The following is a 26,753-nucleotide window of genomic DNA, read 5'->3' as shown; positions in this document are numbered from 1 at the left end:
AGCTCCCGCTGCCCAGCCTCCTCACCACCAACGGAGGGCAGAGCCTGGAACCGGTCTTGTGTGCTAGGTACCCCAAGCAGAAGGGTTACGAAAATGGTAACGGGTTCCATGGGACCGGTACGCTTTCGTGGCAGTGGAAACACTGAAATAAGCGAGCCGTTCTGAACCGACCCGTACCGGACTGCATAGTGGACATGGGGCTAAACTGCCTCATTTGATGTCAACAAACAGCCTCTCAACTTTCTTCACGAGTATACATTTAATGTAGTAATGTATTCTCTGATTAATTGGTGTTATGATTGATTTCTTTAGACCACTCTTCTTGCCAGTTTCCTCTATTTCCATAGCAATGTAGCAAAAAAGTAACACAAGTATAGTTCATTGAGAGGTCAAGTTTATACTACAGTACCCTGTGCTGAGTAAAACTGTACTTTTAACAGTCAAATTGCTCCATTTATACAGCCTATGGACTGAAGCCTTTGCACATTGTAACTTTTTCAGTTTGAATGGTGTACTGCCATTTAATGTTTCCCCACGTTGACCAGGTGTTTGAACTTCAAAGAAAAATGAGACCACTATAAGTTAGTGTAAAAAGAGAGGTTAAAAAGATATGAATATGCTCTTCATTGTTATGACATCAGTTATTTTTGAACATTACATGACATTGAACTTGGTGGAAACACTTGCACTAGCGACCGCAATCATGATGCTAAGGGAGGACCTAAAACCATTTGTCAATTTTTATACTCCAAGCAGCTTGTAATCACCTGGCTGAGCAATATTCTTCTGTTAGCTTTGAAATGGACCTAAAAGACCGCCATTTTGCCCATATCTGAACAAATGCTCACATTCCTTCACATTTTGTACTGCAATACGACTGAGGTGAATTACCTGAAATCTATATGTTGATGTTGGCCTAGATACGATAAAAGTAGAGTCAATCTCCACAAGTGTGATATCAGAAGCTATGCTTAAGTTGAGAAGCACATAAGATAACAGCACATAGATAGTAAACTGCTATCAAATCTTGAATAATACTGTTTTAATCAATTATTCTTTGCTTCGCTGACATACCGGGCACAAATACTGGACTTTCACATTCACAGGTATCCAGCTTAAAGTGCTGCACAAGGAATGGTGGCTATTTCATTTTTCTCCAGTTCCGGAGAAAAGCATGGCTGGTGTTTGGTTGAATATCAGTAAACTCAATAGTCCACACAGTTTTCGGTGTACTCTGGCTTTCTCCCACCGTTCAGAAGCATGAATCAGTCTCTGTGTTGCCTCTGTGATGGACAGACAACCTGTTGAGGTTGTACCCTGCCTCTTGCCTGGTGGAAGCTGGGATAGGCCCCAGACCTAGCCCGCCAAAATCTTCCACTCAACCCTGAATTGCATAAAGTGAGTGTGGAAACTGCATGTATTCATTATTTTTGTATTTGTCTGTTCTTTATGGCTGAATAACCCCATGCTTCTGATCTTTTCCCTCAAGGAATGATAGCATTCCTAAACAGCCTGTGCTTAATGCTCACGATGCCAGTTGTTACACACTTGAGCACTAAGAGACTTCCAAGTGAAAAGTTGCTTGACTTAATTTCTGGAAACACAGAAACACAAGCATCACATTACATTACATTACGGTCATTTTGCAGACGCTTTTATCCAAAGCGGCTTACAATAAGTGCGTTCCACATCGGTAGGCAAAAGAACTTCAGGTCACAAGAAATCATAAGTGCATTTCCTTCCAAAACCAAACAGCTAAGAGCACAACTAGTGCTTGAGTAAGTGCGGTAAGCTAGGTACCTAGACAAATGGGAAGACAAATTAGGAAACAAATAAGTGCGTAAGGAGCTAGGACGAAACAGGTGATGTCCTAAGAGGACGGATCAGGGTAGTGTTTCCTGAAGAGATGGGTTTTCAGCCTGCGGTGAAAGATGGGCAGCGACTCAAGCACAACGCGCAATTACGATGTATGACTATCGGGGTCTAGTGAACTAAGCATGAACGTCTCTTCCCTTTAAGCTTGCAAATAGCCATACGTCAGTTTAACTAACTCTCTAAGCACATTCGCACCAACAATATTTTGCACTCTCAACTCGTATTCAAGCAGATGACTGGTGGTTATACCCAGGAATTTCTGGTTAGCATGTAGCCAGCTGAGCACTGTTTCATGCAGCATATCGCTTGTAACTTACAAAACTCCTACAAACATTTGTGTCACCACTAGTCTGTTATTCACATACATTTATGTATCACCTGTAAGCAAGACTAGGTTGTTTAGATTGTATGATGCTACTCAGCCATAGGATCTTCTCATTGCCTTAGTCTGAGGTTGGAAGGTTTGTTTTCTTTGTTTTTCTGAATCACCTAAAAAAATAATGCTTGTCTTAATTAAGAATGTAGCCTCATTACCAAAAATGTGTTGCTGTTCTCCGTTACTATACCTCAAGCTCTCCAGCTGTGTTTGTTATCAAAGATCAGCATGGTCAAGATGGCTTGTGTCAAGTTTTATTAAAATTGCATCAAAGACGTAAAGACATGAAGTTTTGCTTCATCCGGATTCAGATAGAATTTCTCTACTGTAATAGAAGATATTATAATTAGGTCTTTACTGTAATAGGTGATATAATTGGGTTAGTAGCTTAAATTAGAAGTTATGTTGTAACATGCCAATGGCGAAAGATAAAAGGGTATGAAAACTGGGCAAGAAATGACAGAGACATGACCGAGCTTACATTTAAAGTGCAGGGTTTTATGTGAACCGACAACAGCTACAGATTACACTTGCATATACGTTTAAATGAGGGGATTGTGGAGTGTATACTACTGTGCAAATTCTGTCAGATGATAAATCAAATCGAATCAAATTTATTTGTATAGCACATTTCATGTACAAAACAATTCAAAGTGCTTCCCATAAAATAAAAGCGTTGCACCAGGGAGTGCAAGAAGCATTAAAAATACATAAAAGAATATAAAGAGAAACAAATAAAAGAAGTTAAATGAATTTAAAAACAAGCAACAGTCCAGATAAATTAGAATATATAGTGCTTATTTCATGCATAGACACATGAGAAAAGAAATGTGATACAGAGTAAGAGAGTGTGAGAGCCAATTCTGAATTTCAGAATATTGAGAGAGCCTATGTGTAAACTTGAATATCTTGAACATTAATTAGGCAGCAAACAATTGTTTATCTTGTAAGACTGATCATCAGACTGATATGTCTAAATTATATATATATAACAATAAAGATATATATAATTTATAGTCTAAATTATATATATATATATATTGTTATAATAGGCCTTAACATTCATTCTCCAGATTGAAGTTAGTGGAAATGTCAATAATAAAGGTTCTCTCATTGCAAGGTGTCAGTTTGATGATCACTGTGTGAAGTGTTAGTTTACTTTCCTTCAAAGATCCTCATTCCCGAATGAACCTAACTGAGATTCTTCATCCAGACAATCAGTAACCACTTCCCTGTTCTTTGCATGCACTGACAGACAGCTCTGGCAACTCACCAGCCATTTCATGGCCAGACCCGAACCAGCAGGGCACAACACAAGGCAGTCACCAGCCTGCACTTGCACCGCATATTGCCAGCCTGCAAGTGTATGTAAACATCAGCCTCCACAAATACATAGTCACTGAAGTGGATGTAGAAGACCAGATTACATGTAAAGGCTGATTTGCTGCCATTTGATTAGAATATAACAGGCTGGCTTCTAAGCGGCCTGTAAAACATGACTCAGCTGCACATGCTGATACAGAAATACATAAATATTTTGCTACATGCACCATTATTAAATAACTATAGACCAAGACGTGACCACTTTAAATATGGGAACACAACAACTTTAATCACGTTTGCAACATGTAGCCATAGCAAAATAATAGCCATGTACATTTGATGTACCCCAGCAGTTTTATTCATATTGTCAAAACTTTCATAATAACAACAAGGTGAACCTCTTGAGACCACTGATACAGATATGAGCACCACACAGGGAAGAAAAAACGCAGCCAAAACCGATTAAAAAAAAAACGATAAAGAGATTTGTTTACCTGATTTTGGGTAAGTGATAATCCATATGTCGCTGCTTCTGAGGGAGAAGTCCGCTATCTCTTCCATCTTCCCTCTGCAGAAGGGCGGAAGCCGCACGCCATCAAACTCGAAATATTTGCTCTCGAACTCGATCGGTGTGCTCGGCGTGTCTGCCTCGCTCTCGGCCATCGTCGAAACTATCCGCCCGTGCGAGAATAAATAGAAATTTAAAAAAAAAAAAAAAAAAAAAGCGCCCTCCCACACGAACAGTTTCCCTTCCAACGAAGCCAAAGATGAATATGAAGGTGGTGGAGCTGAATCAAAACGCCGTTGCCGCTTTAGCCAGGATGCTAAGGCTCACAGTGGATGCTGCTCATCAGGCGGAGTTGGCCTGTACAGCAAACCGTTCGATGGAGAAGTGATGCAATGCGCGCACACGGATACTAGCATCAGGACCACTCTGCGTCTGCAGAGGGAGGATGCGTCCTGATACAGTCTGTTACACATGCTTACATGCACTACTGAAAAGCACAGAACTGCGAATGATGATTGTTGCATATATCATAGTCAATTCAGTTATTTTGTCTGTATTATTTGAACCCTTGTCCGGTCTTAACATTCTGTTTACTTTGAGTTTCTTTTCCCCCTCTTCTTTGATTGCTTTTAACTGTGTTTTTCATTTTAATTCTGTTTTTTTCTCTTTAAATTGCTTGTTTTTATGCTGTTCTTTTAAATGCCTTGTCTTTATGTAAAGCACATTGAGTTGCCCGTGGTATGAAATGCGCTATATAAATAAAGATGCCTTGCCTTGCCCTACGAGGCAAAAATGACCCGCCCTACCAAAGCCCCAAAATAAAGCAACTTAATTGAATTTTAAATCCAAAATCTATTTTGTATGATGAAACCACCTGTTATTTATCTATTCAACTCAATTCAATACATTTTTTTTATCATGTATTTTTTTGTTACACAATACAAAAAGACAATCACCAGTTTTCAAACCAAACCAACTGTCATAACAGTTTTCTTTTACATAATAAAGGTTTATTATTGCTATTATATAAATGTGAAGTAATTACTTCTGAATTTGAGAGAGTTTGCGTTGCCTTTGAACTTTTTTTCTGGTGCTTAAATGCTTTTATAATTCACGGGTCAAAAATGACCCATAAGACAATCTTTGTACCCTAGTGGTGTACAGCCCACATGGAAACATAAACAAAAATAAAGTATGACTTTGTCTAATGATGGGGTCCCTTTAGGAAAAGTCATAAAATTTCAAGTTGGAAAAAGATAGTTTAAGGTATTTTTTCTACAGCGAAACATGGTAGTGGGTCACTTTTGAACCGCAAGACAACAAGGAGGGTTAAAGCTTTTGATTATTTACTGAAAAGGATATAAGAGAGTGCTCAGATAGTGTAATACTCAATGATAAATTATAGATTATGCTATAACAAGGTGAGAAAGAATCAGGATTTTTAAATGTTTTTTTATTATTTGGTCAGAGAGATTGGTCAGAGTTCGGGGCAGGAGAAAAACACAACTTCTGATGTCCTTCAACAGAGCTTGGTTAAGAGTTCAGCAACCTGAGGCGGTGCGGCACCCACAGCTACAGAGAAGATCTGCCAAGAAGAATAGTATAAATGGCACAAATTCAGCCAAGCTTGTACAGATAAGGCCTACACAAAGACAAAATTGTAAATGCTGCTAAGGGTAAGAATATTAAGTCTAAACACTGTTGTAAATGAGAGAAATCTGTTTGATTTTTAAAAAATAAATTCCTAAAAACACGCTGTTACATGGGGTAAAGAGTGTAAATTCAGATTAAATACATTTCAAATCGGATCTGAGGTAATCAGTGCGAAAAGTGTGAGGTGTAAGATTAAAATTGCATTCAATTAAAAAAATACTTGATCAAACCTACCGAGAAATTATAATGTTGCAATAAGGATTATTGCATTATTCTCTATTGTTATGATCCATGGTTATTTGTGTTTTGGTTTTCTTGTCCTTCTGGTCTTTTCATGGTTTGCTTATTTATCGGTTCATGGTTTTACTCTGTTTGGTGTTCTCAGCTGGCATTTTTGGCTTATAGTTTAGATGTGTTCTTATTAGTTTTTATCAAGTTTTCTTCAGTTTATATTAGTATAGTCTATAGCTGTCTTTTTTATAGTTACTCTGATGGTTGGTCTTTGATACTATGTTCAATAAGCCTTGTCATGCCTAAGTTGTGTTTTAGTTTCTAGTTTCTTCTTCCTTGTTTGTTGTTTTCTACTTAATTTTTTGTTTTCTAAGATTTGGTTAACCCTCTGGGTGTCTGAGCCGTAATGACGTCATGCGATCTGATCACGCCGGTGTAATCATAGAACTCAGAGGGTTGATGGTTTTCTGGCTGTGTCATGCTTTTGGTGTTTGTTTTTTCCAATAAACCTTCTGTCCAGTTTCCATCTGCCTCCAGTCTGCTGTTCCATATTTTAGGTCCCCTCCACCTACACCAACCATAACATTTGCATATCATATGGTTATTACTTTCTGATTGGACATACCTTGTGCAAATAATACATCTTGATGGTGTTGACTATTATGTGCCTATCCAGTGTGTTTCTTACACCAAATTAAAATATTAAGAAATTTATTCACACCTCATCTGATAGCATAAATACTACAAAAAAGTGTCCCAATATGCTAAATTGGGTTCAGTGCAGTTCTGAACCAACTGTTTATAAGCTTGTTTTTATAGAATGCATTTATTTATTCATTAACAGTGAGCCATGTGTTTCTTGAAGTTAGTAGTATCTGAGAAAAAAGCAAATACTACAAGTCATAGACAAAGAGGTCAAAACTGATTGTATCAAACTGCATTGTTCAGTCTATCTGTTTATGACTAGCTGCTGTGTAGACCAAACTACCACTAGGGTGAATTTGGGTAATTTGGTATACTGAAGCTCACCTTCAATTACTTCTTGATCTAAAATAATCAAGTCACCAGCACCTTTATGATAGGATAAACATGGATGTCAAATGTCATGACTAAATATGTATGGCCTTATTGGGCTAATGTCACTTGTGAATCACAAAGATCCCCTAGGAATTGCATGACAACAAAATAATAAATTGTTGACAGTACAGTTTGTTGTAAGTTTTAAATTTTTATTAACAGTTTCAGCTGTTGCACTTTATTGAATATGATTGACAACGTAGGACAGTTATAGATACCCTATTTCTTTAAATAGGGCCAGATATAAATTAAAAGTATATAAGTCTTATAAGTATATAAGTTGTTTCAAACCAAATGAATAATAAGTTTATCCTCTTTTTGCTTGTTGCCATACAATTGTTCAAATGTGCTTTATATGGATACAAATGTTGACTATGATAATGTGTGTAGACTATTATACTGCTGATGTTTTACATATCTAGATTGTTATGAAAGATTCGTTTTTTGTGTTTACATAAACATTAGTTTTTAGTAAAAAAAATAAAAGAAGTATATTTTTCCAATTTTTTCTTTTACATAAATATTTCCAAAGAATTTTTGATTGAACTTTGCACTCATAAAGTAAGGTGATTTAAGCTTTTTATAAGACTATAACAAGTGTCCCAATGTACATAGTGACCCATCCTACACGATTAAATCAAGGCATAATTATCTATATTGGTCCAACGACTGCAAAAAGGTGTGGCATAGCGATTCTTGATTCCTTCTTTTTGTGTAGATAGAAAACATCTCAGGGATTTCACTAAAGTCCAATGTGCGTATCTAAGACATAGGCTGTTACACAGATATTAAAATAACCTGGGGAAGTCAAAATTGAAAACTAAAGCCCCTATAAATCCAAATATGGCATGAGCTTTTAGCTTTCTGAAATGTGTTTCATGTGAAGATGGCTGATGCCGGCTGAGGGGCTGGAGTTAAACAACTGTAAATGTAAAGTTTAGGCTGTCCACAGTGTGGACCACTTCACTGTACAAATTGGACATATTGAATAAACTGGGTGCATGCTGTAGCTATACACTGCTCAAAAAAATAAAGTGAACACCTAAACAACACAATGTAACTCCAAGTCAATCACAATTCTGTGTTAATTGTTAATCAATTTCACCTGCTATTGGGCAAATGGAACAGACAACAGGTGGAAATGAGAGGCAATTAGCAAGACAAACCCTATAAAGGAGTGGTTCTGCAGGTGGTGACCACAGACCATTTCTCTGTTCTCATCCTTTCTCATCCTTCTGAGCCTCATTTTGACTTGTCTTGAGGAATTTCCACTGAAGTTGGATCAGCCTGTAATGTGGTTTTCCACCTTTTATTTTGAGTATAATTCCAAATCCAGACCATCACAGGATAATGATTTTGATTTACATTGATAATTTTTATCTTATTTTGTTCTCAACGCATTCCACTATGTAATGAATAACGATTTTCAACTAGAATGAGATCTAGGAAGTGTTATTTTAGTGTTCCCTTTTATTTTTTTTTTTAGCAGTGTATAGGACCTCACAGTAGTTGGGTGAGTGTGGACGGGTTGTTTGTCTCGTTTGATGGACTGTCGACCTGTCCAGGGTGTACCATAACACTCGCTCAATGCCAGCTGGGATAGACTCCAAGGGCCCGTTGCACAAAAGTAGGATAAGGGATTAAGCGGGGATATGTTGGCTATCCTGGATCAACTTATCCGTGATCCGGTTGCACAAAAGTAGGATAAGGGAAGTGGGATATGTTCAGACCTAAGTTACCATGGAGATTTATTCTGTGAAGCTAGCCTGCTCCAGACCAGGCTAAGTTCCAGGATCTATTTAATCTCATTCCTTATCTCAGTCAGCGGTCGCCACAAATGGAAACCAATATTTATTCCACTGCCTAGCACATATTGTTAAAACATTTAACTATACCCACTATCATTATTGAAACATTTGTGAGCATTAATTACAATCATTTTAGATAACTGATGATTTTAGATGAACCACTAGATAATTAAGTTTCCCACAGACTACACATAAAGTACATCACCATATAACTATAAATACACATTAGAGCGTACCATGATGTTCCTTTATTGAACAAGGATGAATCAAAGCAAGTAAACCATCAGCTCCTTTCAAAACTGAAGTCACACAGTGCTCTACAAGACAAAAAGCACAGAATCAAAGCATGCAGTTTGAGACAAACTGTTTGTAAAAATGGGCTATACAAATAAAATTGCCTTGCCTATACAGCACAAAAACCTAACAAAAATTCTTCTGCCATTGCAGGCCCAACTTAAATCAACATGCATATTAATTGAAATAATTTAACACATATTGGTCTCTGACCAGCCGACCACAGTCGTCATCCGGGAAGATGGCAGGATTGTCCCAGTCTATGAGAGCTGGCACTCTGGGGGCCCTCTCCTGTCTCAGGCTGGCCACATTCTGGAGGACAGCACAGGCCACAATGATATCACTCTGTCACCCAGCAATACACCCAGGAATTCACCTGTGAATACAAAATGTTACCATCACAACCTCATAAGTAGTGACAGTCTTAACACAGCCATGATGTTAAAAGTAGTTATCAATAGAGGTTCTGTGGCTCACCTTGTGATAGGCGCCGATATCTCTGAGTTCCGAAACACTCGGGAGTCGTGGACCGAGCCGGGCCACTTTACCACAACATTACTGATCAAATAGTCAGCATTGCAGACCATCTGAAATGATAAGATGTTAAACCAATTAATGCACATCACGGCAATGTACAGTGTTCATTAATTAACTTTATCAAAAGTCATGTTCACCTGTACATTGATGCTGTGGAAGTTTTTCCTCGTCACAAAATCCCCCTCATGGCCACCTGAGGGGGATTTTATTTTGATGTGTGTGCAGTCCACTGCACCAATGACATTGGGGAAACCTGTAATACGATGCAATGAGTATCTTACTCTGAATGTTAAAATTGTAATTGTAACTGTAATTAAAAAAAAAAAAAATTCTTACCTGCAATCCTATAGAATTCCTCCTTGATGTCACAGAGTCTTCTATGCCCAGGGAAGGAGATGAAGATGCTTGCAAGTCCTTTAATTGCGTTTTTTTTTTTCACTGCTAAAACAGTACAGGCATTGTGTGGGCTGGCACATTCTTAATAAAAAGTTGCTGCCATGTCCATTTTGGTTGCTTGCTTGCGCTTGACTCAGAGCGCGGATCTCGAAAACACATGAGAAGCTATACAGAATCATACGCTGCGGACAGCACAGCTTTATGCCAATTACGCACACAGGCTCCACACGCATCGCGTCTGCAATCATAACTCATCAGGGGAAATCACATTTTGCCAATATTTTAGAGACCCCTCAACATTTCCCAAATCATGTTTTCGGGGGAGTCTCGTGTCAGTTTCAGGGGGTCTCGGGTCCCCCGTAGTTCGAACACTGCCTAATTGTGATAGTTTCAGTGGAGAGGTGAGTGTGTATTTGTGCACTACTTACGCATTCAGGCAGTCAGCAATGGTTTGCCACGCTTGCTCCCTTTCTTTTTTAACTGTGGCAGTATTTCCTTTTTGTTTTATTTTCTCCGTCACCTCTTCATATGCTTCCATTAATAATTATTGCTCCGCTGGGGAGGAATACGCCGCCCTTGTTCCCATGGTGAATCAGTGAATCTATGATCGATCGTGGGGTCTATTTAAGAAAGCCGTGTGCAGCACTTATCCAGGATCGCTTTCACCTGGCTTAATGAATCCGTGTCTGCTCATCCTGGATTGGGCTTTGTGCAACCAACTAAGCCCGGGCGCCCATGTTTTGGATTCCTTGAACCTGGCTAAGTAACTCATCCTGGATGTCTAAATCCTACTTTTGTGCAACGGGCCCCAAGAAAATGGTTGGATGTATAGCTCACTGTTTAGAAACAAGTGGTTTTTGTGATTTATGGCATTTGCTACTACAACACTGACATTTCTCCGTGCAATTTAAGGTTCAGTTATCCTGTATTATGAATAAAGACAAGTTCTTTGGATTCTTCAAGTCTTCCTTCATTTCTCCTGAACCGAATTTAGCAGCTGAATTTCGATAACGCATCTCCTAACGGAACAGATTTAGTCCATCAACTTTTACAGTGTGTAAGAGTCGAAAGAGTCGTACATTTTTGCGCATGCGCGACCCATATAAACAACTCTCCTATTTGTAACTTGCAATGCCTTTTCTGTGAGTTGTAAAGCTTGAATGGCTAGCAGCTACACTTCATACGCCCTCTAATGTGCGTTGATTGGAAAGGAAACGGGTAATCATTAGAGGGCCAACTTGTGGCACAATATACAATAGTTTAACTTCATGCTAACTACTGTAGTTTAAGTGTCCGTTCAAGATAAAAACCCGTAATTGAAGTCTAACCATTGGTTGACTTTCGGAGTTGTAATAGTTCTGACAGTACGCGAACGCATCTTGGGCATTTCATATAGCCAGTGCTCGTGCGACAGTCACCCCTCCTCGTCTGGCGGTAGTGACAGTTGTATAAGTGCTCCTCAGCGACCTGTCCGAGTTCCAGCTGGGGTATGTACCACCATGTTCGGTCTAAACGATGGCTGGAACCTGTCTTTTGCCGGCTGCGGGTTTCTGGGGATTTACCACATAGGAGTTGCCAGTTGCCTGCTGGAGAAAGCCCCCTACCTTGTCGAAGGGGCGACAAAGTTGTATGGGGCCTCTGCCGGTGCTCTGACGGCGTCGGTACTCGCGAGCCAGGCTTGCATAGGTAAAACAAACCGCTTTTTACAAATTGATACCCAGCATAATTTTTAAACTAATTGACACTAAATTCTAGCATAATGTACTCATTACAAACAAGCTCAACAACTGTAGTTATGAGTCGCTGTTAGATTACGTAAGAAATTTAAAGCCAGCCATTTGTTCAAGTTGTTTATGTTAAAGTAAATTGTTTTACGGAGTTACTGTATTTAGTCATATGATATGGTGACATACCTGTGCTTGAGTCAGAGGGACTCTTTAGCTTTCCCTTGCATGAATAAGCATAAACAGAACTGATAACAAGTGTGTGTTCAGATCGACCTATGCACACTGGCAGATAGAGAAGCAACAGTGACCTCAGCAATAGGAAGAGGGACTACTCGGGTCACAATTGACTACTGTTAGCTTTACAGAATATTGATCCATTCACAGAATCAATCAATGGGGGTTTATTTTTGTTTCAGGTAACTTTCCAGGCACAGATGTAGCTTCAAAGTGCTAATCTTTGCTTTGCCTTTTCCAGCAAAATGCTGTGAAGATGTGCTTGAGGTGGCAAAGGAAGCCAGGAAGAGAAATCTGGGCCCACTTCATCCAACTTTCAACCTGGTAAAGGTGTTGAGGTCCGGTCTGAATCGTGACCTACCCTCTGATGCACATGTCCTGGCCTCGGGGAGACTGTGTGTGTCTCTTACCAGAGTATCAGACGGGGAGAACGTGTTAGTGTCTGACTTTAGTTCCAAAGAGGAGCTCATACAGGTGTTGGGAGTTGTTGGTCATCTTGCAAGCCACTGGAAATGCTCTAATGCTTTGATTTTTTTTTTCAGTGGTTTAACCCTGTGCTGTGTTCTCAGGCGCTGATCTGTAGTTCCTTTATTCCCGTCTACTGTGGGCTGATTCCCCCATCCTTCAGAGGAGTGGTAGGTGAATGGTTGAATCACTACCAATAAAAGTTTAGATTTGTTTTTGCCGTTGGTTAACTTATGATCATATCTGTTTTTTTTATATAGCTTCATTGCACGTTAAAAATATGAATATGATAATATAATAATACCAGCTGCAAGTCCTTCTTTCTGATGGCTTTGTTGTCGTCACTGTTGGACGTCATCGAGTAATCAAAGCAACATCCTGGCATTTGTCGCCAGGAAATACCCTATCATAGCTGAGTCTTTCAGTTTGGGTTCAGATCCCATTTTATAGTAAAGTGCATTGCAATTAAATCATATGATAATTAACCATCAAACATGATGTTTAAAAAAATATATATAAAAATTCAACCCTGTCCTCTTGGAATTTGCTCCTATAACACTAAAACACAACAAGCACATGGACTGGATTATTATTTTTAACTTTAAAAAAAACAAAAAGATGTGAACAAATTAATGTGTTTGATAAAAGCGTTCAGAAACGGTGCACAGCCAAATTATTGGTGAAGATTTATGGAATGATTCTTGTGATCTTGTGCAGCACATACGAGATCCACGAACAAACACCCTCTTTGTAGACATCTTGGTGCACTTCAGCCTTAAAAGAGCCTGTTGTCTTTTATCCTGGTGTCAGATTTCAGCTCAAAACATTATAAGGAACACAAGTCATTCACTATCAGATTCAGTTCAACAGTTTGCATATTACAAATATGTGTTTATAGACTTTGTGTAAAGATATACTGCCAGCAGGTAGCCTATTATGTATATAGCTCAGTCCACTTTCGTGTCTCTCACAAACTTTATATATTACTCTCCATTCACTTGAGGAATGACAAGTCATGGACAAATTTGCCAAGATTTTTGGAAAATGTTTGCAAAGCTTGTTGCTCATCTCTGTATTCAAGCTGTATTAGTGCCTTCGGTCTCCTGAGTTAAATCCAGGTAGAAGAACTTAATGATGATAGGATTAAGGTCTTAAAATCTAGGTTTTATTATCTGCAAGGACTGCTTGTGCCTCTTTAGGCTCAAAGCTTTTGTCTCATTTGGGTTTGCTGTATTGCTGCAAACTGAAATTTTTAACCAATCACACATCTCTGACAGGACTGACTTTTGTACTACTTTTGGACTGCTAAATGATTCTGAAATTTAAACTATGTAAAATGGGTTCCATATGCTGCACATCCTATGTCAGACTTGGGTATATAAATGACTAAAGAGCACGTGTGCGCAGTTAAACATCCTAAACTACATCCCTTCAATAACCTACAGTCCAATTCATTGTAATCATAATTCAATCAAATCCAATTCATTCAATTCAAAATGAGTCCAATTCACATATATAGAGCCAATTCAAAAACAATTTCCTAGCTAAGGAAATTGCACGGAAACTTATTTTCGATCCAGTCTCCCATCCTGAGCATGCATGGGGTGACTGTGGAGAGAACTGGCTCCCTTTAAACAGAAACTTCTGGCAGAACCAGACTCAGGAAGGATAATTCCTTCTCTATAAGCTTTACCTCCTGAGACCTGACATTTAATTTTTGTCCTCTGTTGATGAGATGAGTCTGCACTGGAAAAAAATGCCCCTCCAAAAATAAGTAAGAAAAACAACAAATACGAGACGTTTTTGCTTGAAATAAGCAAAAAAATCTGCCAATGGAATTAGTGAAAATCGACTTGTCAAGATTTCTTGAAATAAGATGTGATATTTGGGACTTTTGAAATAAAAGGGAGCTTAAAATTAGCTTAAAAACCTCTTCAAATGTAAAAAAAAAGCTTGTTTCCTATGAAATCCGACTTTTTCATTTAACAAGATATTCCAGATGTATTGTCTTCAAACAAGTCCCCATATCAGGCTGAAATAGTACTTGTTAGGCAGTTGTGTCTTATATTAAGTATAATGAGATATTTTAACTAGAAATGAGACAAATATACTTGGTAAGACTTTGATTTTTTTCCAGTGTGTGACATCTGTGTGTGTCAAGCATAACTTATGCAATCTCTTCAAGGCCTATTATAGAATGAGAAGGACACCCTTGGCCTTCTAATCATGTGCAGATGGCAGGCAGTGCATTTTCCACAGATTACGGTGGCAAGAGGCGATTGATTGATTTATTTATCTTTACAGATAATTTGCTTCTTTTGATGGTTCAAAATATCTTTCTAGAATTTGTGGAATTAAAAGACTTTGTGTTGAGCTCGACTCTGTTGCTAGAGCACTAGGGAGGCTGTAGCTCAGAAAAAAACAATCATCTGCCAGTTGAAAAGTTGGTCTTCTCCAGCCCACACATATCAAAGGGTCTTTGGGCAAGGCACTGGACCTCACATTTTGTACACGTGCGCGATGCAGAATGCACTGCATAGCCTGTAAAGCCAATCTCTTAGATCTAAGGACTCAGGTCAGCTGGTCCAGTCCAGAGTCCAGACTAAACATGGAGAATCAGCATTTAGCTGTTATGCTGCCAACAAGTGGAACAAACTGCCAGTGGAGATTAAACTTTCACCAAATGGAGACATTTTTAAATCCAGGTTAAAAACATTTCTGTTCTCACGTGTCTATGGATGAAATCTGCACAGTATCTTTTTAATTTATCTGGACTGTTGCTCGTTTTTAAATTTTATTTGTTTCTCTTTATATTCTTTTTTGTATTTTTAATGCTTCTTCCACTCCCTGCTGCAATGCTTTTATTTTATGTAAAGCACTTTGACTTGTTTTGTACATGAAATGTGCTTTACAATTAAATTTGATTTGATTTGATAAAAGTGTTCGAGGCTTTGGATTGTATTTTCTCTATCATACAGACTACTAAATGCTGAATAGATGTGTGTAACGGGAGAGCATGGCTCATAGTGTAAAAGCCTGTTTAGTGGTAAAAAAGACTAGAAAAGCACTAAACAACAAAATGCAGTCTGTCTACCTTTTCCTTTTGGTTTGTCATACATAGCACAGGCTATATTGCAGTTAACCGTTGCACGTTTTGAAATTGAAGTTTTAGATGAAAGTATATACACGCATTATTTGTGTGTCTTTTTACTCCATGTTTTTTTCTTTTTTGTCTTTAGCGTTATGTGGATGGTGGGATTAGTGATAACCTGCCCCAGTCGGAGCTGAAGAACACCATCACTATATCTCCTTTCTCTGGTGAAAGCGACATCTGTCCTCGGGACAATTCCACCAGCTTCCATGAGCTCCGCTTCACTAACACGAGCATCCAGATGAACATGGGCAACATGTACCGCCTTAGCAGGGCTTTGTTTCCACCAGATCCTAAGGTAGGTAACAGACAAGCTTTTCAGGGATATTCTGCTTTTTTTTATATAGCATGGAATGTGCATCTGATGACATGGGAAAATATAATTTTGAACAGAGTGATAATTCTGAATCCTGACTTGGTATTAAAGGGATAGTTCGCCTCTTTTGACATGAAGCTGTATGAGATCCCATATTAGCAATATCATTTATGAACATTAACTTACCCCCTGCTGCGTCCTGTGAGCCGAGTTCCAGCCTCGTTTTGGCGTTGACGAAGGTAGTCCGGCTAGTTGGCTAGGGTCCCGAAAATAAAGCGTCTTGCTTCTTAAAACAATATGCGTTCAAAAGAGTAATACATTTGCATCACAAAATCGTCCCTCCAGAAAAAGTCAGACCTCACAATCGCTTGGCGCTATTTCTCTCTTCCTTCGCGTTAACTAGTTAATTATTTAACGCCGACAAATATTTTATTGCGCATTAACGCAGGTTTTATTATTGTAAAAGTCTGTTGAATGCATCACAGTCACACAGTTACAGCAAACACCACGAAGCATGGAGTAATAAAATAAAAATAAACTAGCAGGTAACATCACCGTTACAGGTGCTCCTCGGTCTCTGTGTGAAGCTCACGGAGCTAACCGGCGCTACTTCCTGTTTGACTTGTTTCAACATAAAAGCACGTATTTCAAAATAAATTTTAAAAAAAAACTCCTGCATTTACAGCCAAGTTGAATTGTCTTCTCACCGTAGTAGCTCCAGTCTAAAATATCACTTAAAGGCAAAACACACAACTGATAGCAGCAAGTCATTCAAGGAAACAGACAGTGGAGCGAGGCTTCTACATAAAAACTACAGAAAGATGCTGATGTTAAAAGTGTGTTTGCACAACAAATGTTATGGCACTTTCATTCATATGGTATTACATTTAACATACATGTTATCACATGTCTTTTAGGTCATATGTTCATTGACATATCCCATAATATAAAAATAGCTTAAAGGTGGGGTAGGGGATCCTTTTCTGGAACATTTTTTTACATATTGCTTGAAATACTCTTCACACCCCCATTGCAACCAATTAATTAAAAGTTTTGACACAAATATGAAAAGTTTTAGTGGCCTCTAGAACGTACAATCTAGGAAAAACAGTATCCAATCATACTGAATGGACCGTTAACGATGATTGGATACTGATGCCGTCTATCAAACTGCAATCAGCTCCTCCCTCAACCCCCCCCCCCCCCCCCCCCCGTGCGTGTACCCTGCTGCTCCGACCGTGAACGAATTACGCGTCCAGAAGCTTGGCAGGAAGCTAAACTAGAGCCAGCTTGGCTAGCACCTAGCATTATTAAACGTATAGTTAGCATATACTAAATACTAAATACGGCAACGATCGATGCTTGCTGTCAGAACAGCGCTCGTGCACCTTCGTGCTCGTGCGCGTTCATGTACTCTAGAGACGTGCCTTCGGGGGGAAAGTGAAGAAATACCTGTGTATTTTCAAAATGCAGCTTCGCTGGACTCAAAATCCAGGATCTCCTACCCTACCTTTAAATTAGAAAAAAATTATTTTATTTTTTTTCTTAAAGGAGTAATATTTAAGGTCTTAATCATTAATATAACTTGCGCAACAAATAAAATAGCTGACCTAACTGTAGTTGAGTATGACAAAGGAAATAGACATAAGAAGAAATGGCAACCTTAATGGTTGAAGTTGTAGCTCCACTAAATACAGGGACTGATGATTGTTATACATGGACATCTACCCCCTTCATTGTATTCCTCTCTACAGGCATTGGCAGAGATGTGTCAGAGCGGTTATAAGGATGCGCTACGCTTCCTTGAGGAGAACAGTGAGTACTCTACTGTTGTGACATAGCGAGATATCCTGGATTAATTTAATAAGGAGCTCAAAAGCTTTATCGGTCATCTGACAATCAGAAGATTGGTGGTTTGATCCCCTGGCTTCCCCAGAACACATGTTCAAGTGTGCTCGGGGAAAAAACGCTGAGTCCCACGTTGCCCATGCATCCACTGGTGTGTGTGTGTGTTTGATAAAGAAAAATATTGTTTAAAAAATACTGTAAAGGTTAAGCAGTGTGTGTGTAAATAGCTGCAGCTTGTGGTGTAAAAGCGCTTTGAGGGGTCTACTAGAATAGGCATTCCATTGAATATTTAGCCTTTGTTCCTTGTCTTGATCTTTGTTGCCAGATCTGCTGATGCAAGTGTGTCCTACCTTCGGCCCCTCTGTGCCAGAGACCTCCATCAGCTGCTGCAAATCTCCTGAAACAACCAGAGAGTGGGTCCTTCGGAGACTCAGGCTACTGCATAAGCCTCACTGGTGTCTGGATGAACAAATCATTTTGCCTACCCCAATAAAAGAAGGTGTGACACCTTCCCAGAATGTTTTAAAAATGGTGATGGTTTTAAACGAGCTGTGTTGTTGACGGATCGTGCTTGTTGTGCCCATCAGTGTTCTGCAAGGCCTGCCAAGACAAAACAGGCCTGTACGCCAAGGTGTCCAGGATGTTGCCAATGAGAGTGGCTTCTTATATGCTCATGCCATACACTCTTCCCGTTCAGTCGGCTTATTCAGTGGCCCAGAGGTGAGGTGCATGTTTCATCAATGGCTATGTTTGTATGTATGTATGAATTAGACTAATTTTGAATTTAATTAATTGGATTTGATTGGATTATGATTACAATGGCTGTGTTCGAAACCGCATACTTCTCCTACTACTCCCACTACTCATACTAACGTTTTGAGTTAATAAGCGAGTTTGAGTAAGCGAGAACTTCCGGATGCATGCTAGATTCGCCAAAATGTTGGGTATGCATCATGAGGTTACTACTCATACTGAAACTACCCAAGATGCAACGTAACGTGACGTAGCCGATAGTCATTTCCTGTCAAAACGGCAGTTTCAAGCTAGCTACAACGAGGGTAGGTTCACTTCCTGTTTTCAAAACAAAAGCACCAATTGTATCGTAATGGCTTTCTCTATGATAAAAGGCAACGGGTATTTTATTTTGTGAAAATAACCGGAAGTGCGTTGCTCACTGCGGCTAGCTTTAGTAACGCCGAATTCGTCGGAACAAAATTGTAAATAGCCGGTATTTTGGCAGATTTTCAACACGTTGGGGATCTAAACGACTACTTTCTCGCCTTAAAATGTTGCAAATGTTGCTAAAGTTTACAGAGTTTAGAGCTTAAGCAAAATCAGTTTCAGGCCGGCTGATTTCAGCTCGGGTAGATGCATTGTGGGTAAACGCTCTGCATACTGTCTGATCGATGAGTATGCCGTATGCAGAATGGAAGTATGCAGTTTGCAAGTATGTCGTACGTAGTATGCGGTTTCGAACACAGCCAATGAGTTGAACTCCAATTGTCTTGAATTGGACCGTATTATCGAAGTGCCTTGATGACATTTGTTGTAATTCGGCGCTATATAAATAAAACTTAATTGAATTGAATGTTTACATGCATAGCAATATTCTGATTTCTATCATTATTATAAATTAGACAATATTCCAATAGAATATTCCAATCATATCTCCCATGTAGAGCTGCTTGGTTCAGCACTGTTGCCTCACAGCAAGTTTGTATGATTTCCCTCTTTGGATGCTCTGGCTTCCTCCCATCGTCCAAAAACATGCATGTTCAGTTGATAGGGATTCTAGATTGTGCCTTTCGCCCATTAGCAGCTAGGAGACTCTGAATTAGATTAAGAGGGTATAGAGAATCAATGGATGTTTCACATTTTCATATTTCAAAACAGTCAGATTAATGATTGCCAGCTATGTTATAATCCCCTACATCAATGTGATGTGATTTCACATCTTGATTTTTGAGATATTTTTCTCCGCTGGTTTGGAAGCTGTGCTGCTTGACTGCATTCTCCTTGTATTTTCGATACTTTTTGGCATCTCCTATGATGAGTTGCCATGCCAACGCATGAGTTGTTTACCAATTGGAGCACCTGATTGAGCTTTCCTAATGCTAATTAAGGCCCAAAATTTGACACCAAATCCCAGACAATTTGAAGAGGAAACGCTGTGGATGTCAGGCTGGAGCAAGACGCAAAAACAGGTGGAAGAAGACGTATAGACCAAGTAAAGTTTATTTGTATAGCACATTTCATAAAACAATTCAAAGTGCTTTACATAAAATAAAAGCATCGCAGCGGGGAGTGGAAGAAGCATTAATAATACACAAAAGAATATAAAGAGAAAACAATGAAATAATTTCAATTAATTTAAAAACAAGCAACAGTTTCTAAGAGCTCTGCTAGGTTCATATTCTCTGAACACATCACAGATGTATTTTGGGCCTAAAGCGTTCTGGGATTTGTAAACCATCAGCAGGCTTTTACTGGTGCTCCGAATACTGGTGATTGCAGTTGTTGGGTGTATCAGTGATGGACAAGAGTTAAAGTACAAGGAACTGGTCATTCACTTTGTGGCATGTTGCGGGAACAATCGCCTCATCTTAAACACAAACAAAATAAAAGAGATGATTGTGGATTGTAGAAGAACCAGGAGTAAGCTAAATGTTGTCTCCATCCAAGGTGAAGAGTGGAGAGGTGGAGGTGGTGGAAGAATAAAAACAGCAGACTGGACTGGAAATGCAATATTCTCTGGTTTAGTAGATCACGAACAACAAAATAAAACTTTGGCATTTATTTTACAAGCGGCCTTTCTGGGCAATGTGTGTAAAATGGGAAAATCGGGGGTTGAAAACTAGAATGGCTCTGCACTAGTGGTTGCCTGCGGTGCTGTCTCTGGACATATGTGGTCTTTCTTTGTATCCCATTGAGAATTCTCTCAATTTCTTCCCTTGATCACTAGCAAATTAAAAAGGACGACCTGAGAGCCCTGACAAAGAAGCAGGGGAACCCCAAGAAGACAATATTACGTGCTACACCAAGTTCCACTTAGCTATTGGAAAACTCGTGACACCTCTCCGCCTGGCTTTTAGACTATACAGGCAGACAAATAGTGCAGACACATGGTAAAGGAGGAGGTAATTTTTTGTTAACAACAGATGGTGTAATCTTGGACATGTCCCGAGAGGAGGCGTTCCCACACACAGGATTCTGAGCTGTTAGCTATGAGTTTCTGTTCATGTCGTCAGCGTCAGTTATTTGATCTATTGATGGTCATCTCTGATCACTGCTACACATCAACCTTCCAAAAGGGTGTCACTGCCGTTTAAATTTGAACTCTCTATAAAGACGACATATTCAGAACAATAATTTATGCTGCACAAATATAATTCCCACTCGGGATTAACAAAGTTGAACTGAGATTATTGAACTGGCAAACGTTACTCTACTTACTATGGAGTGGACAATGCATTGTTGCAACTTCTGTTGGCTATAATTTCTGCTCTTCCAAAGGTTTGTGGAGTGGATACCAGAGGTGCCTGCTGATGTGCGCTGGCTGTTTGGTGTGGCAGGTGATGTGTACAGACAGGCCTGGAAAGCCAAACCAGCCGGCTTCACCAGGTAATAAATGACGGATGATTTTCCAAGTGGTTTATTTTTAGGATTACAAATGAAAAAGAGTCATTTTCTTTCCTCTCACAGGTCTACATCTTAAGGAACAGTTCAAATGACAATTTTATACATTATAATAACTGTATTATAATTAATACCTTAAAGCTGTTGACACATACATATTAACCAACAATGTACAAGTTAATTGTATATGAAAATGCATAAAAAAAAATCAGTGTTTACCGCACGAGTCAGATGTTGGTACAGTTTTGTTGAGGGCATTGTCAGCATGGAGCTTTCATTGCAACAGGTCTTATGCTGATGATGCTCAATTTTGGAAAAATAGATGTCTTTGAAAGAATCCATTTGCTGTCTTGAATTTAGTATTTAGTTGCCTATTGCTTCTGTGCATGAATAACCTTTGAAAGAAATGATATGATGGCAGATTTTGTCATTGACTATGCAGTGAGCCATGCCTGAGGAAATGCATGAGTGAGATGCCACTGCCTTCAGAGAGTGAAAACCCCACGCAGAACATCTTGCCTGCTTTTTCCTCAATTGAACTTCATAGCAACTACTGGGAGATCCCAAAGCCGACCTCCTCATCCCATCACCACAATCCTCCTCTCATTGAACCTCTCCTCTCCTCCCAACCGCAAGTTTGCTTCTACGTCAGCTCGCAGGATGACCTCAGTAATGTACAGCAATGAAATAATTCAAGACCTGCAACTTTAACAAGGACAAGGGGACATTCCACTTGTCTGGGTGAGCTTCAGGTGGATTAATAGGTGGTAAACATTTCAATTAGTACTGTGAGGGATGGTGTTTAACTGTTCGTCAAATTGATTCTGAACACGACAGAATGCACCTAGTGATGCACTGCCTGGCCTAAATCAAGAAAAAAAAAATCACGCATTTGTATGTTTTTAGACTACGGAAGCCCAGAGCGGTACGTATAAACCTTTTTTTTTTTATGGTAAAATTAACTCGAGATAACGAGTTAATTTGCCTTCGTTTTCTTGTGATAACGAGATAAATAACTCGTTATTTTAGAGAAAACAACGATGGTTTTCTCGAGATAACGAGTTAATTTACCGATGGTTTTTGAGACCACGAGACGACTATCTTTCCTTGAACGCTCATGATCAGTTTCTCAGTGTTCTTAGGGCGTATTCACACCTACCTCGTTTGGTCCGGACCAAACGACCAAACGGACCAGATTTTCGTTGGTTCGGACCTTTTGGGATGGTCTGAATACAAACCACGAACTCTGGTCCGGACCAAACAAGCGGACCGAGACCGAGCTGAAAGGTCGGACTCGGTCCGGATCAAACGAACCCTGGTGCGGATCTTTTGGAGGTGTGAAAGCAGACCGGACCTAATCCCAGACTTTTTGCTTTTTTGTACCTCGGGAGCATCCGTCGTTTGTCTGCTGCTAGGTAACAGAACAGAGCGTCGTTCTTCTAATTACTAGACCGGCTGTGGTAAAGCTAACGAAAGACCGAAAATAATATTTCTAGACCGAAAATGAGTAGGGGACAAACGTGGGCCGAAGAGGAGACCCGTGCTCTTGTGGACGTTTGGGCAGATGCCCACATATCATATATGTTGGAGCGCACTCATAAAAACGCTGACGTCTTTGCCTTATTCACAGATAAGTTGAAAGAAAAAGGATTCGTTCGCTCACCAGAGCAATGCAGGCTAAAACTGAAAAAACTCCGCCAGACTTACATTAAAATTAGGGACGGTGGTTCCAGTGACGCTAAACAAATGTCGATTCTGACCAATAGCCGAACGACTTCAGGGCGCGTGGCTTTGTTGACATATTTTGGTCCGTTTACTGAAATGTACAGTCTGAAAGCGAACCGCACCAAAATGGAAAAAAAAAAAGGTTCGGACCAAAGCAAGTGAACTATCGGACTTTCCTGGTCTGAATACGCCCTTAAAGCCTTTCTGAGAACGGACTCGAGCTGAAAATGTCAGATTTTGGAGAACCCGACATAGATCAACGCATCAGATTTAACTTTTGTTGAGGTCTAACAGGCTGAAATTGCAATTTGTTTGTCTTGTAGAGATAACTCATATCGGCCCGCGTCATTTATGGAGACGGCTGGCTCGACTGCAGCAACTTCATAAGTGACCAGCTGAGGGGACCAGGCCGTCTCCATGGTTACCGAATAAAGCACGAGAGGTGCCGTTATCGTTTTCTCGAGATAGCGAGACAAATAACTCGTTATCTCCAGAAAACGATAACACCATGATTGGTGTGTGTTAAACCTGATTCCATTCTTCAAATGCCTGTCACACCAGCGGGGTTTGCTTTGTGCATTTTCACAGCAGAATTGTTACACAAACGCTCCACATTCCATGTTTGATTCATAGGCTACTATATTCAGTTTTCAATGAAAGGAGGGGGTAAAAATGGGTACACCTTTGCCAGAAATACATATAAAACACATATAAACAGGGACTGGGGAGAAAAAGTGGCCTCGAAAACCATTGGTAAATTAACTCGTTATCTCGAGAAATTCATCAAAAAAAAGTTTATACGTACCACGTCCGCTCTGGGCTTCCGTATTAGACTGTCTGCAGTTATAGCACACATTCGGCATGCTATTGTTTCCAAAAGCTTATGCAATGTTGCGACATTCCCCTCAATCCACAGCTCCATTCATTTATTGCCAACATCTTGTGATTGTTTATGACGGGAGAGTTGCGTATGTAAAGTAACATCCCAAAGATTCTACATGAGATTATGGTGTAGGTTTTGTGTGAAAATGATGTCCCGTGCTCCCTGTACCCCTTTCTCCAAATTTTTGAGTAATCCTAACATTGTCATCTTGAAAAATTGTTTGTGCCATAAGAGGAAGAAAATAACCTAGAAATAATCTGTTGATGGGGAAAAAAAAAATCGGGTTATTTAGGTAGTCAACCAATAAAAACATTGCTTTATCCTTACCTGCTGAAGCAACCCCAGATCATTTTGGTTATTTAAGTGTGTGTGGGTGTGTGTTTTATTTTTGCCAGGCAGTATATGTTCAGAAACTATCCGGAACACATTTTCACAGGTCACACATATATATATATATATATATATTATTGATATATTTCACATACTGTCTTAATCTGCAGCACAGAGAAGTTTTACTTAGACAAAGTCTATCTTTCAGTAATTGTAACATTTCGAACATTGGGTAGAACAAGATTATAAAGCCAGACAAACTTACCAGGGTTGGTGCTTAGTAGCTCTGAGTACTTATTGTCAACATAAAGCTAGCTGATTATTAAAAACCTACAAAAAAAGCATGCTTCTATGACTTTTTGTTTAAAACACAGAGAACTGTTTTCTAAGTGCTCCTGCTCCGCTTTGTGCAAGTTGGCTTTGGAGAAAGGGATACAAGGGAGAGAAAATAGCACCAAGCGATTGTGAGGTCTGACTTTTTCTGGATGAACGATTTTGTGATGCAAATGTATTACTCTTTTGAACGCATATTGTTTTGAGAAGCAAGACCCTTTATTTTTTAAACCCCAGCCAACTAGCCGGACTACCTTCGTCAACGCCAAAACTCGGCTGGAACTCTGCTCACAGGACACAGCAGGGGGTAAGTCAGTGTTCATAAATGATATTGCTAATATGGGATGTCATACAGCCTCACGTCAAAAGAGGCGAACTATCCCTTTAACACCTTGGTTCCTGTGACAAAAATTCTAAGGGCGAGCTCGCCACCTTTTCCTGTGTTCTTAATTTGAAGGTCACACTGTACCTCTGCAGCAAACTTCAAAATTCCCAACGACCTCAGTTTTAGTCTGAATTTCTTATACTTCCCGATATCATTCTGTGCGTACGTGGCAAAAAACCCAATCTGTGTCTGAGATTGCCACAGTATCTTCGTCATCGCCTCGACAGAGAACATTCTGACCCTAGATAGTATGTGGTCTGAGCAGTGTCACGTTTCCCTCGGCTTGCCATCGTTGGGAGTCCACAAACTAAAAGAAAAGTAGCGTGAAGTGGCCGGCTGCAAAATTCAAGCTTGGTTCCGGCAAAAGTTACCTCTTTGAAAGAGCCTATATTTAATTAATTCACACACCAGCGAGCTAATAGTTATACATATTTTTTGTTGGTCTTTAGTATTCTTTGAAAGCTTCTCACTTCTTGCTTTTAATGTTAATTTCATTGTGTGTGGTCTTAACATAACATTTTTTTATTTGAATCTTTTTTCCTTGTCCGTTATGTTTAAGCTGTGCTTTTGCGCTGTAAAGGACTTTGTGTTACACTTGTGTTTGAAAGGTGCTTTGTGAAACAAAGTCGAGTAATCATTTGTGCATTTTTCGGAAACTGAGGTTCATTGTTTGTGGTTTTCAAGACCGACTGACCAGGATTGTGTGCTCCCCAACCAGTTTATGTCCTTACCGGAGGTAGTAAAGAATTTCAGTAGGTCGCCCTTTTGGGAGCCTTCTCTCATCAGGCCTGCAGTAGCTTAGTTGGTGTAAAATAAGAGGTCCATCCTCAGCTTGTGTCTACAAATGTCAGTGCTCCTTTGTCCCTGTAGACTAATTTGGAAGGGGAAAAAAAACTTTATTCATCCCAAAGGAAAATGATATGCTGTTAAGAGTAAAACATACACATAAAAGTCTCTTTAAATCCAGAACAGCCACATCTTAATTGTTGACACTGCAGCTAACTGCTGTACCTGCATGGAAGTTGCTAGGTATTTTCTTGGGGAAAAAAAACAAAAAAAAAAAACAACCTCTCACAAGCTGCGAACACAATCTGCAAGAGCAGTTATCGTTTGTTTCAAAGATGCAGTGAAGGTTAAAATACCTTAAGGATTTTAAGTTAAAATACCAAGATCTCTGGTCACCTTGCTTCTTTCCAGTACCAAGAAAAATGCCACCCATCTGCCCATTTAGCCCTCGAGGACTGTTGATCTGTTAACCTAAAATCCAAATCTTGAAAGTCCTGGAGAGGTACTTATTGGCCCACCCTAGATGACAATCTTTCAGGATTCACTGCAGTTTCCTTACCATTCTTGGGTTGTAGTTCATGATGATATAAGCACTGGATGATGTGCTCCGATTCCTCCTGTGGGGTTTGAAACAATTTAGCCAATGCTACTATTTTAAAAGCTCCAAAAATAGTGATGGATGCCTCCAAAAACTGCATAGATCATTCACTGATAGACAACAGACAATTCTACTTGTAACAATCTATTTTAGGGCCACTTTCTTACACTCTACACAACAAAGCACTTTTTTTTTTTTTTGTTTGGTGTGTTGTTTCTCTGGACCAACTCAGCCAGGTCACATTATGAAAATAGTCTC

At 39.5% G+C, this 26,753-nt stretch overlaps 2 protein-coding genes across 3 annotated transcripts in view; one reads left to right on the top strand and one right to left on the bottom strand.

Moving 5' to 3' along the window:
- sult4a1 (sulfotransferase family 4A, member 1) overlaps positions 1-4,492 on the bottom strand; it is a 31,599-nt gene extending 27,107 nt beyond the window's left edge. Inside the window, exon 1 of the mRNA XM_075471983.1 lies at positions 4,069-4,492. Within this exon, the coding sequence (XP_075328098.1) occupies positions 4,069-4,237 (169 nt within the window). The 5' untranslated portion in view covers positions 4,238-4,492. The remainder of the gene's footprint in view (positions 1-4,068) is intronic.
- Positions 4,493-11,391: 6,899 nt separating this feature from the next.
- pnpla3 (patatin-like phospholipase domain containing 3) lies at positions 11,392-24,723 on the top strand. 2 transcript variants are annotated; one of them, XM_075471980.1, is made up of 9 exons: positions 11,392-11,764; positions 12,281-12,363; positions 12,609-12,674; positions 15,744-15,953; positions 17,726-17,786; positions 18,145-18,318; positions 18,407-18,539; positions 21,333-21,440; positions 21,898-24,723. In XM_075471980.1, exons 1-9 carry the CDS (start codon positions 11,578-11,580, stop codon positions 22,139-22,141), a joined length of 1,266 nt encoding a protein of 421 aa, XP_075328095.1. In that variant the 5' UTR covers positions 11,392-11,577; the 3' UTR covers positions 22,142-24,723. The 2 variants fall into 2 exon arrangements, with proteins under 2 accessions (XP_075328095.1, XP_075328094.1); XM_075471979.1 differs by having other exon boundaries at positions 11,393-11,764; positions 12,281-12,513.
- Positions 24,724-26,753: the final 2,030 nt, after the last annotated feature.

This window comes from Odontesthes bonariensis, chromosome 8, assembly GCF_027942865.1.
Source record: "Odontesthes bonariensis isolate fOdoBon6 chromosome 8, fOdoBon6.hap1, whole genome shotgun sequence".
NCBI classification, from domain to species: domain Eukaryota; kingdom Metazoa; phylum Chordata; class Actinopteri; order Atheriniformes; family Atherinopsidae; genus Odontesthes; species Odontesthes bonariensis.
Note: the sequence above shows the minus strand (reverse complement) of the source record. Positions and strands in the feature narration are given on the sequence as shown.